Below are 13,358 nucleotides of genomic sequence, written 5' to 3'. Positions count from 1 at the left end.
GGTAACTAATTTCGTAACTATCAGATATTCCTTTGATATTATTACATTTTGCGGTTAAATGCCATTTATTTTCTAGATTACCTTCGTGAGATTCGTGTTTTTTTTTTTTTTTTTTTTTTTTTTTTTTTTTTTTTTTTTTTTTTTGCGAATACAATTAAGTTTTCAAACATTTCGAGTATTTCGTTAATTTAAAAAAATCACACCCCTGCCTATGGCCTATACATTCTGAATTCCAAAATTGTAATTGTGCAGTATATTTGAGGTAAGTCCAACAATGCAAAAAAAAAAAAAATCGAATTATTTGAATCCGAAGAAAATTGGTTACGAGCTGCCAATGAAGTCACTGTGTGCTTATCGAGGGGAACTTGACGAAATTGGAGAAAGATTTGAAGAAAGTCCAAAGAAATCTCTGTGAAAGCTTGCAGAGCAAATAGGAATTTCACAAACCTCAGCTTGGAAAGCTACCAAACTTTTTAAAATTAAAACATAAAAGGTGACTATTGTTCAGGAATTGCAGTTACATGATAATGTAAGCCATGTAAATTTGTGTAATTGGATTTTAAATAATGGTAGTGATAGCACAATTGATCCATATTATTTAATTTTCTTCACGGACAAAGCATAGTTCCACATACACGGCCAATCAGAGACACAGAACAATAGGTACTCGAGTGTAGTGAAACTATCCTTTACACGAAATGTCATTACACGACGAGAAAATAAGCGTATGGTGCGCAGCAAATGCACACAAAATACTAAGGCCTATATTTTATGAAAATACTATCCATGCACAAAGGTACAGAGGTGACATTAAACCTTTCCTCAAACAATTATCCGACACTTAACACAAATCTGCATTTTTTTTCCAACAAGATTGCACCACAGCGCATAAAGGTAATGACTTATTAGCTTCAATTGAGGAACATTTATGAAGACAGAGTTATTAATAAATTATTATGGCCAACTCGATCCTCAAATCTTAGTGTATGCTGTTTTTGTCTATGGAGAACTCGAAAAATAAAGCGTACCGGTATATGAATAACCCTCACACATTAGAAGAACAAAAGAGAATATAAGGAGAGAAACTGCAGCGATTTCAGAAAATGTATTAATGCATGTGAATGCAAACTATCTCAAAAGATCTAAGAAATGTGTAGCAGTACAAGGACAACATTTCCATCATCTGTGACAAAGATAGGTGATTACTTTAATTATTGTAATTGTGAAATATTTTAATTAAAATAAAGCTATGCACTTGAATTGAAGGATAATATACATCCGATTCTGCCAGCAGGCAACATGCTTGCAGGGGACTATGGGGGCAGCATTCTAATGGTACATAACCCACGTGAGGGCACTCTATTAAGATGGTTCACTTCTCAGAAATTATTTTATTATATACTGGTACTCTCTTTATCCACTAATCTCTCACTACATTAATACAATTTTCAGCAATTCCAGAGATCCAAATGAATACGTATTAAGTTCTAGTTAATCCACTAGTTTACAATATATTGAAAGATTTAAAAATTTTTCCATGGACATTCGAACTTATCTGGTTATGCATGAAATTGTCTTAAGACAATTGAGTATCATCAATTCAGCCATATGGATGAACAAAAAAAAAAAAAAAAACACACACACACGCACGCACGCACACACACACACACACACACGCACGCAGAAACATATGTACACATACACAACCGCATAAATACACAAATACGAACATGTGAACACCACACAAACACACGAAATTTAGTACGGTATATCATCTGTAACTTCTAGCTTTTTAGTTGTTTATGTGCAATAATTCTTGAATAATTATTGTTCTAAGTAATAAATAAATGATTTGGACATTCACGTCACAATCTTTTCCAGTTATTTTAATTTTTACGTATATCGCCAAATCTTGCCAAGACTATCATAAGCATTAACTTACCGGAGAAGTAAGACGCAAGCAGCTACAATGGTATATGCAAGAAGTGTTCCAATTGACATCATATTCACAAGTTGATCTAGATCAAAAAATGCAGCCATTAAACCTGCAGAGAAAAACAAGTAGTGTTTGCTATTAGTACCTATAAACAAAAACAACAACAACAACATTAATAACAATAATTCAACATTCAACTTGAAATTCTAAAAAGTACGTTCGATGTGTACCTCAGCTCATTTTGAGACAAAAGAAAGGTATACTGTAACATATCCCCACACTGATATACAATTGTGAGTAACTTCATTTTTCAAACCGAAACACAATGAATTAGACAAACATACTGTACCAGTAGGCCTACTTAACAAACACTGTCACCAAGTAACCACATAGTACTTTTTCATACATTTTGTGTATTCCGAAACAATTTAATTTCTATCAGTTTTATTTATCTCACTATCTTGAAACGAAACAAAACTAAAAAAAAAAAAAACTTAGGATAAATTTCGAGTTCATGGCCATTTTCTGTTTTCGATTTAAAATAAATGCCTACAGTATTTATTTGTTACTAAATTATTATATTTAGTTTGCATCATTTCTGGATAAATTTGACTCGCAAAGTATTGAATATGAACAAAATCCGCCCAACTCCAAATCTAGGAGAAATCACTGTAGACCTAGACAGATAGACGGCATGACCAAATCACTTTCTCGGTAGGCACCAGTATCAGTAATTCTGAAAATGTATATTTTCCCGAAAATACTTAAACATTCCAAATCGATATTTTGCAGAATCACAAAATTTCTCTTTATACTTTGTATAATAAGAAAATTAATGGGTCGAATAAAGATCATCCAGTATTAATACTTGAAGTTAATATGCTACTTCACCAAGGAGATAGCTTTTGTATGTCTGATTCGTATAAGAAATTTCTCTATTAAATTCTGAAATAATAAAACACACGCATGGATTTCTCATACACTGGATACATACATACATAACATTACATTACATTACATTACATTACATTACATTACATTACATACATACATACATACATACATACATACATACATACATACATACATACATACATACCGGTACCACTGGAGTTTATACTTGATGGTGCATTTAGGGTTACCATAATGGAGAAACACAAAATCAGGACATGATTGACAGGTCAATTTGATCGACAACAGGAAATGTATGAATTTCTAAGGAATTTATAGTCTACTGTTTTTAATATGACACAAAATACTGTATCATTTATTTACTATACACACTACATCAGTATCACTTATTTATTTAATTTGGAGATGGTTGGCCAATTAAGTAATACACTTTACCTGATCTATCACCTTACTGGGATGGCCATTATATTACTAACATTTATTTTAATGACAGACCATTCAAATCTGTGTATCATCACCACAGTATCACTCATACTTGTCAGAACTGTGGACAGAAGAAAAGACCTTTGTTCATTTCTGAATGACTTTGTGGAATTAACTGCAATTCACATTTTTCAAATATACTGTATTTGCAGAAATGCATTTACTGATAAGTGACAATCTGTCCCTTTTTTCTGCTCACTGAGCATTCATCAAAGAAAATGCTTTTTCAAAGTAGGCATTATGTCCAGGCAGAGAGAAATGAAATTCTACAATTTTCAGGAGTTCTGAATGCTGTTTCACAGAAACACAGCTGTGAAAATATTTTACAAGATTTTGTGTGAAATCGTATCTTCAGAACGTTCTTCTTTGTAGTCCAGTAAGTAAAATTTCAATTTCATCACTCATTTAGTTCGCAACATGTATTATATTGCATCCACGTGAGTGTTATTTCAACACTAGGCCTATCTCATAAATTATTGCAATTTTCCAGATTTTTGTCAGACTGCATTTAAAATCGTGGACATTCGTCTTTTTTGGTCCGGACTTTCTTCACGCTATAATGGCAACCCTAGGTATAGTATATCATAATATGCCAAGTTTATCTATTATCCTCCAAAAAAAAAAAAAACTTACTACACTATTGTAACGTCAAATACTTGCCTGTTAACAGTCCAGCAATTAATGTACCAAAAAATGGAGTTTTGAAATAGTGATGGACATGTCCCAGGAATCTAAATATGAGTCCATCCATTGACATTGCATAAATTATTCGTGGTAGAGGAAACATCGCACCAAACAAACTGCAATATAAACAAAGTCAAAATGAATACGCAACAAAAGAAAGAGGTACCAGTACTAGAGTCCATGTCATGGTGTGACAAAGTGATTTGTTCTGTATTGCAGCTGATATTTTTGTTTAATCCTTAAAAAGAGTACAATTTTTAAATATACTACATAACATGAAAATTAATGTGCTAACATAGGTTCTCCTTGCAAAATGCTCAATATTCTGCAAACAATATGAATGGATATTATACATCTTGATTACACAACTTTTAACACTGTATCACTTCGGAATATGTATTATATGACTTTCTTGTGTTAAATACTATCGTACCTGGTTTACATGTTTCGACCTTTTATGGGTCATCCTCAGAACTGGTCTTTGTTGGTCTTGGTTCTGAGGATGACCCATAAAAGGTCGAAACATGTAAACCAGGTACGATAGTATTTAACACAAGAAAGTCATAATACATATTCCGAAATGGATATTAATATGAATAATAAGAATTGCATAAGAATAGTAGGCCTAATTTGAATGCTTTACAGGGAGCTTCACCTGAAAGACTAGATTTGCATAGTAGGCCTAAGTTCGAGCAAATGTAACAACGATGATGATGATGATAATAATAATAATAATAATAATAATAATAATAATAATAATAATAATAATAATAATAATAATAATAACGAAATTACAGGAGAATGGAGAAAGTTACACATGTAGAACTGCAGGCAATGTATTTCTCACTTGACATAATTAAGAATATTAAATCCAGACGTTTGAGATGGCAGTGTATGTAGCACACATGGGCGAATTCAGAAATGCATATAGAGTGTTAGTTGGAAGGCAAGAGGAAAAAAGACCTTTGGGGAGACCGAGATGTAGATGGGAAGATAATATAAAAATGGATTTGATGGAGGTGGGATATGATGGTAGAGACTGGATTAATCTTGCTTAAGATAGGGACCAATAGTGGGCTTATGAGAGGATGGCAATGAACCTCCGGGTTCCTTAAAAGCCATTTTATAAGTAAGTAACAATAATAACAATAATCCATAATGTTACAGCCCTTTAAGGACCCAGACCGACCAGCAACTGCTGGCCTCACGTGCACATGCCGAAGCAGAGGTGGACGATGATCCAACCAGAATGAAGGTATTGTGTGATTAGCATGATGATCTCCCCAGCCTCTATAGCTGGCTTTCACAAGCAAATCTCGCTACCTATTGTAGCTTTCCAAGTGCATCACGATATTGGGTGAGCATTGGTCGCATACAATGGCCCAAATTTCATAAGAAAATTTGTTCCCTCCATGAGGACTCAAACCAGCACATGAGTCCTAGGCAGGATGCCTTAGATCACAATGCCACAGAATGGGCTGGAACAAAATATTTACAATTGTAGACTAAAAATATAACAAAATTTCTAACTTACCTGGCACAGAGACCAAATATTCCTCCTATTGTGACTATCCATTGTCCCACAGGCCATCCAACTTCAATGAACACTTTGGGAATTGGAGCATCAGGATCCTGCACAAGGAAATTAATGCCCATAATTAAATCTGAATTTGATATGCAGTCTGTCGGAACAAACATAAATTTTCAAATCATGAAATATTTAAGATTATGACAAATTAAGAAAAGCCCATATATCTAAGTCTCGACATTATTTCTTTTTTTTTTTTTTTTTAATACTGTATCAGTAACTTTTCTTACTTTATTTTTAAGTATGTGTGTAATCTACATTTAGGAGAAACAGTCAAACACGTGTTTTCTCCAGGTACTCTGGTTCCCTTATGACATCTCAACAATTTTCCATCGTTATTGTCATTGTCATCCATTACGAGTGTAATGTGGATCCTCTGCCTGTGATGCACTGTCTCTGATGAACTAAGTGGTCTACACTTCTCCGCACTAGCAACATCTATGAGCTGCTCAGAGAATCGGGGCAAATAACAAGCAGTTAAAGGTCCAACCTTTGGAGGAGGGCAAGGAAGGGGAAAGGTAGTGAAGTGGAAGGGAGAACAATAATTAATTATTTAAATAAAAAGTGACAGGAGATTTGAGGAAATGCCAATTATTGCGTGAAATGTCTATGCTCGAACTAAAGTAATAAAATGCAATATATACTTTCTTCAGTACTGTACTATAGTGAATTTCATTTGACATTCATATATTATAAATATACATAACAATATAATCCATATACCCACTGTTTCAAAAACTATTGTTCAGAAAACATTGAGGCATATGAAATGGATAAAAGAGCAAGATGGGTGAGACTGACCACTTGGGAAACCACTTACACTTCTGTTTCCATGATACAATTGACGTCATCATGTCACAAAAATTGAACAAATTTTTATCCGTACAGCCTATGGTTCCACTTAAATGTTCCAGGAAAAAAAAAAAGTCCGAGAACTATCTCAAAAATCAAATACTGAACAATAAATATGACGTATTTCATTGAAGAACGTGTGTGGAAAATTCACCTAAGAAATCTTTATCGTCGATTATCCCAGGAAACAGTGGGAGTATGATGAGCATGTCTGTTTAAGGATTATCAAGCCAATTTTTTCCAGAATACAGTCAACATTAAGAAGATGTTCATAGAGTCTGTGGAGCAATTGAATGACGTGGAGCTAAGATAATGATATTTTCAGTAAGATGGGACGATCTACCATACGTCCAAAGAGTCGCTGAAAACAATATGCAGTCATTTTGACAACCAAATCATCTCTGCTGGTCTGTGGCCACAACATTCACCCGATCTTATCAGCCCTGATTTCTCCTTGTAGAGATATCTTAAAGTTATGGTTTTCCAAGACAAGTCCCAAACCCTGAACAACTGAAGGGCAACATCCAGAGAAATCAGGAACACTGATGGTGTGATGTTGGCATGTATAAAGTAAAATATGACGCACTTTGTCTGAATGTGCCTAGCAAAGAACAGCGGTCACTTCCAGCATCTGATGAGATGTGCACGTTTTTCACATGAACCCAGGCAGTCTCCTGCGAATTTTACATTCATTTGTTCGTGAATTGTAGATACAACATTGGCTTTGGTTCTATAGGAATTACTCTGTATAAAGATAGGCTTTTTGAAGTTTTCATTCTCAACACTATGCTAAAATAGGATCTATTTTCATTTATGATCAGTATTACAGACAGAGCAGCACCTCAACACCGTAATTTCAATCTGTACAGGTTCCTAAATCCCACAAGTTTTTGAGAGAGTAGATTGGGAAGAAAAATAGTTTTTTTTTTTTTTGTTTAATTTGGCGCAAGAACAAAAGCAGAAACAGAAGTATTGAGATATATGGTAATGTTGCAAATTCCTACATTTGCATGTCAAGATGAAGATACCGCAAGAGAATAAAGAAGCTGAAGGGGTGTTTAGCATTCCTTTCTCCATCATTACTTAAATTGACTACCTGCATCACTGATCAGTGACATGGGTCGAGGAAGAGCAAGTTACACCTTGAAATTTAAATTTCAAGTGGTGCATAATGCACAATGGAAGCTCTTGAAATAACGTTTCAAAATCAATAAGCAGAAAGAAAGCGAAATATCCAAAACTAAAAACAATTCTCCTGGAGTATGTATGTAAAAATAATATTCGGAAATGTTACAGTTCGAAGGCCGCAAGATATTAGACAGTATGAAGATTCCTTGTAATGAACTGTAGGGAAGTTATGGCTGGTAGCTTCCTGACACATACCAGGAGAAGCTGCTCACATTTTAAAAACATGTCTTCAAGTTACAGAAGATACGCTGACACTACTACAGCATGGGGGCAATTGGAAATGCTGATGAAACTCCCATATTCTTTAACATGCTAGGTGAAGCTGTGGCGAATAAAGCAGGCGAAAAGACAGTGCAAGTGCGAACTGCAAGAACAGAAAAGCATCACTGTTGATGGACACAGACTACCTTTTACATTTTTAAAAACTGATTTTTGTATAAAACCTTAGCACAGCCAGTATTAAGCTATGGTAGCGAAGCGTGGACTGTGAAGAATAAAGATGTCAGTAGAATAACAGCAAGTAAGATGAGGTTTATGAGAGCAACAGCTGGATATACTCGCTGGGATCATAAAAAAAATGAGGACCTAATGCAAGAACTTCAAATAGAACCCATTATGCAGTTCATCAGCAAATATCAACTTCAGTGGAAGGGTCATCTCGAACGAATGAATCGATGCAGAATTCCAAAAGCACTGCTTCATTACCATCCATATGGCAAAAGATCTCTAGGCCGTCCAAAGAAGAGATGGACTGAAAATTCTAGTTTGAGACCGTAACAGGCCACTTGGCCTAATACTTGTTAGGAAGATGATGATGATGATGATGATGAAAAACTGATTTTAGCTAAGTATTTCAAATACAAGTCGCACCCCATTTTTCGCACTAATTTGAATAAAAAAGTGTGGCCTCTACATGCCGAAATACGCTATACACCAATTTAAACTATTATAATTTAATAAAGAACGTTTAATTGCTTTCTTGTGTATTATTCTTCAATAAACTTAGAAAGAAAATAATTTCTGATAGCATCGTGGTACTGCTATTGGTAACATTCTTTTTTGGGAACTCTATATTCCAATAAAAACCTGTAAATAACTTGAAAAAAAAGGGTAGGTGATCTTACCTGTAAATAATACGGCCACATCAGTGTAAGTACAGTTGATACTCCAAAATAAGACAAAAATATTATACCAAGTGAAATAATGATGGCCATTGGTATAGCTTTCTGAGGATTTTTCACTTCTTCACCTAAAACAGAGCAAAATTAGTGTACCTAATTAGAATCAATAAAGACAAAATGTCGACTTTTTTTTATAAACGTTACGTAAGTTACTTTCAATCCATGTGAATAAAATTTTGAGACAAAATGGGAAGTTAATGAAAGTGGAGAAGAATGGTACTTTTTAGAGAACTACTGGGTGTCCCCAGTCTCTACCAAACTCGGAATTTTTTGGATAATTTTAACACTAATGAAGATATTGCAACGAAATTTGAAGTGGACCTACTTCGTTTTGTGAGAAATGTGAAAACATCATTAAATGTGTTGGAAGTGAGCACCATCTACGTCCAGACAGGATTGAATCTATATTTTGTAAAGTCCTTGCCAGTACATCCGCTATCACTGCTTGAATTTCTTCGGTAATGTCTGCTTTCAAGACGTCTATGGTTCGTGGTTTGTTTCAGAAAACTCTTACTTGGAGATATTCCCATAAAAATAATCAGACGGCATCAGATTGATCAAGTGTAGTGGACAAAGACAGGCTGGCTGGCGAACTGCTACCCCATGTATCAAAAGCAAAGTGGACCGCGACATACAATCCATTTCATTTCCCACAAAACGAAGGTACTTCTGTTCCAATTTCATTGCAATATCTTCATTGGTGTTGGAATTATTAAGGAAATTAAATGCCAGGTTCGGTAGCAAGTGGAACATCCAGTATAAATATAAATGTCGGAATATTTTCCATATGGCTTACTTCTTGTAAACCAATCTGCAATCATCATATCCTTCCAGTGAATATAATTTACTGTAATCATTATCATAATAACAACTACGTACTGATTAGCATAGTAAATAGTACAAATACGGGAACCCAAAGTACAGGGTGTATGGCTTAAGCTGTTCATTTTTGTTTAGGCAGCTCAAATAACACGTATGGAGGCCTTTAATGATTTCGCAGGAGGAATATGGGGCGTGTATACGTTCATCGACATCATTACGTGAATGTTACGAATTTTAGTCTTCGTATGATAATTAGATGTTAAATACGTGCTGCCAATCTGCTATGTTCATTATTTATTTTCTTTCTCCTCGCCAACGTTTATTCCAGTCTTGCATAATGTTTTATCTAGTCATTTGCTCTTCTTATAGTTCCTATAACATCGTTTTCTTAATACGAAAGTTATATCCAATTCTTCAAATTAATGAATTTTATTTCGTTTCATTCGAAATAAGCAACATATCTTCAAAGAACAGACAGCACAGAATTTTAACACAATTTATTAACTTATTTAAATATATTTTGAATATATCATGCCTAGTGACACTACCTTGAGAACGTCGAAACCTGGATGACCAAGAAAAAAGTCGGAATCAAACTGTAAGGCTGGGTGCACACTTATCTAGCAAAACTGCTTTAAGGAAAAACGTTTTTGCTTAAACATGCTCAAACATGTTTTTTTTTTTTTTTAATGATTAATATAGGAATGCCGTACACTTATCTAACACTATACAAAAATGCTGTACAGCATGTTTAAGCAAGTTTAAACATTGACCAATGTTTGAAGGCAAAACATTTCGTTGTGCGCATGCACTTGGAATATGGAGAGCAGATAGAGCAGAGGCCAGAGGCCAAAGGCCAAAGGGTTCAGGTACAGCTGATAAAGGTGTCAGATGTCACTCCAGTAGGAGCATGAGAAAGAGTAATCTATCAGTCTGCCAGGTAAAACAAATAATCAATGCTCTGTGTCTATGACAATAGAGACGATACAAATGCCATTACGAATACGAAGTTGAACTAAATAATAACTTATCGTACTGGTAGTTTACTGTTCTGGATGGTGCCGAGTGGACACCTAATAGTACATGCATTAACATTTTCGTACTATTTTTTAATCAGTAGATAATTCGCGAAAAAAATTATATTTTCGTTTCTTTAAGACCCGAACCCAACAAGCATAGTGAATTTCAACCGGAGTCCATCCAGTGCCATAACACTACAACCACATCATCCTCCACCACCATTACAAGACTAATTTATGTTTCTGCTTCTAGTATGCCATGACTCTAATGTTCTCGAAAACACAAACGTTTTTGTTTCTAGCTCGACCAACTACAAAAACACTTTCAACTTTTCCAATACTCACGTGGCCATGGAGGGAGAGACGTCATCACTATGCGAGCAGCTTGCTAGACCGGGTTACACTAGTCAGACTCCAATTGTGAATCCGATTCAAAAGCTGTGTCTGCAGCAGAGCTTTCACTTTTCAAAAGCCTGCCGCGCACACTTGGTTTCCCTTCCATTATTATAAATTACAATCTGTTTTAACTAGCCTATATACAATAAGTCGAAATGGAATATGAATTGATTGAAAAGTGAAAGAATGGACGCGAACACGACTGTTGTTTCGAATAGTTTAAAACGTATTTGCTGCGAGACGTCGATCAGGGAGCGCATCTACAACACAACTGACCCCCACTATGAGAACCTGCGCACGAACGAACACTGGTTTGCGGCACAGGTTTTTATGTCAGTGGTCGGGCTATAGATAAGTGTGTGCCCAGCCTAACAAACTGAATGGTCTAAGACATACGAGATCGATAACAACCCGCATGGAGTTGGACGATGTCGACGTAGTTTGCTTGCTAGAACATCTTATATTTAATTCTTCCCTCGCTATCTTTCACTTTTGCTGTTAAAAGTTTCAGAGATTCGAATCGTGAACGATTACCAACAGTTGAATTTGAGCTTTTATAGGTACTGCTGTGGAACATTCTGGTTCATATGATGTTGCGATGGATTACGTATTTACATTTTAAAGTGGTATAATTAGAATATTATATAATCACCTGGAATCGAAGTTCGAAATTATGAAGTACGAAGAAAGGACCGAGTATCGAATCCTCTCAGGCAGTCGAAACATTCATATGAACACATCACTCTAGTTAACTAACTAGCCATTAACTATCTACGAGATATCCGTATGTTATAAATATTTGCTTCTTCACTCAGGCACATCGTATGAATTAACATATCACTCAGTTCACCGAACCTATGTCTATTATTTCAGCTGTTTTCAGTCATTACTTAAACTGAAATACCAGCACTACGAGTTACAGAATTTCAACGACGAAAAGTATTGTGTGTCCACCCTTAGTCGTTTTGTGCGTGATGCCTTAAAACAATTTATGAATGGCTTGAGTCAGACATTCTGTACATTGCATTAATAAGCATTTTAGATGGTATTAAAAATTACACTGAATAAGTTATTTTCTCATAATAAATCGTTAAAAATAATATAACTCTATAAGCAATCTCCTTTAGTAAGTATAAAAGTAAGGACCACATTCTGCAGAAAGGAACCAAAACACAAACAAATTTAATGTATCAATAATGAAATAATTCCAAGCATTCATATTTTGAATAAAGATACCTACGTCCTATAATACACTTTTGGTTAAAGCAATAAGTATGTAGTTACATTTATTTGTGAATTTATTACTCACGTTTAACTTTAAAGTGCATTTTTCTCAGTTTAAGTATCATGCGAGTTGGATCCTTTCTGCAAAATACGGTTCAATTATACTGTTAATTCCAAAATACATTCATATTTATGGAAAAGTAAATCAACCACACAGTGAACTCTTTCAAATTAGAAACTAATGGAAGGAAGTTTGCAAGAAATAGTTAAAGACTGCTAGAAATTGGGCTCAAAAATAGGTTTGATATTTTCATTAAATACTAAGATACCGGTAATTAAAAAAATTAATTATTGAGGACATCCATCACAAACATAGTGAGTCATGAATCCGTGCCCTTTTTGTCGACACAGAAGTACCAGTATTCTTTCTGTGTTATGTTTTATATCTGTCAAAGTTCACATTTCAAGGATGAATTACCTGTTGTAGCTATACAGTCAAAACCAACAAAACCGTAGAAACATGTGGCAGCTCCTTTCATGACTCCACTGACTCCAAATGGAAGAAACCCTCCTCTACCTGCACTAGCACGATATTCTTCATCTATTTCTTCAGGATTTATATTCCAGTTTTTGGATTCAGCTGAAAATTAAAACCATGGTTATCATAAAACTATAACTAAAAGTAATTTTGAATTGAGTGTATGTCACTTGTTTTATGAGACCATAAGTACAAACATAATATATTGAAGTATCTAAGTTTATTAAATTCCTGCAAAGATAGCATATGTAACTAGGTACATCAAAGTTTGTTACTTTATTGTGAAATTTTATAACCAACAACAGTACAGTATAAATGTGCACATATAAGTACGTCTACTTATTCTTTTTCTTACCGTAAAATTTCAATTGTCCAGATCACCTGAATCCACTCAGTTCAAGATATATATATATATTTTTTTTTTAATAAGGTCATCAGGGAAATCATAGGATCCCCGTAACTATGTGAAACATTTATTTTCTCGGTTGGGTATTATTGTGATATTTAGATTTTTAACGAATTACTTCTTATTTAT

General features: G+C 34.6%; 1 protein-coding gene across 3 annotated transcripts in view; it reads right to left on the bottom strand.

The window, feature by feature from the left end:
* Positions 1–13,358, bottom strand: part of LOC138705902 (high affinity cationic amino acid transporter 1-like) — a 111,149-nt gene that overhangs the window by 27,238 nt on the left and 70,553 nt on the right. For all 3 annotated transcript variants that reach the window (XM_069834655.1, XM_069834654.1, XM_069834656.1), the window contains 5 exons: positions 12,764–12,925; positions 8,768–8,892; positions 5,550–5,647; positions 3,992–4,131; positions 1,943–2,045 (listed from right to left, as the gene is read on the bottom strand). In XM_069834655.1, coding sequence (XP_069690756.1) covers positions 1,943–2,045; positions 3,992–4,131; positions 5,550–5,647; positions 8,768–8,892; positions 12,764–12,925 — 628 coding nt within the window. The remainder of the gene's footprint in view (positions 1–1,942; positions 2,046–3,991; positions 4,132–5,549; positions 5,648–8,767; positions 8,893–12,763; positions 12,926–13,358) is intronic.

Source organism: Periplaneta americana, chromosome 9, assembly GCF_040183065.1.
Source record: "Periplaneta americana isolate PAMFEO1 chromosome 9, P.americana_PAMFEO1_priV1, whole genome shotgun sequence".
Lineage (NCBI taxonomy): Eukaryota > Metazoa > Arthropoda > Insecta > Blattodea > Blattidae > Periplaneta > Periplaneta americana.
This window is presented reverse-complemented; position numbering and strand designations above follow the sequence as displayed.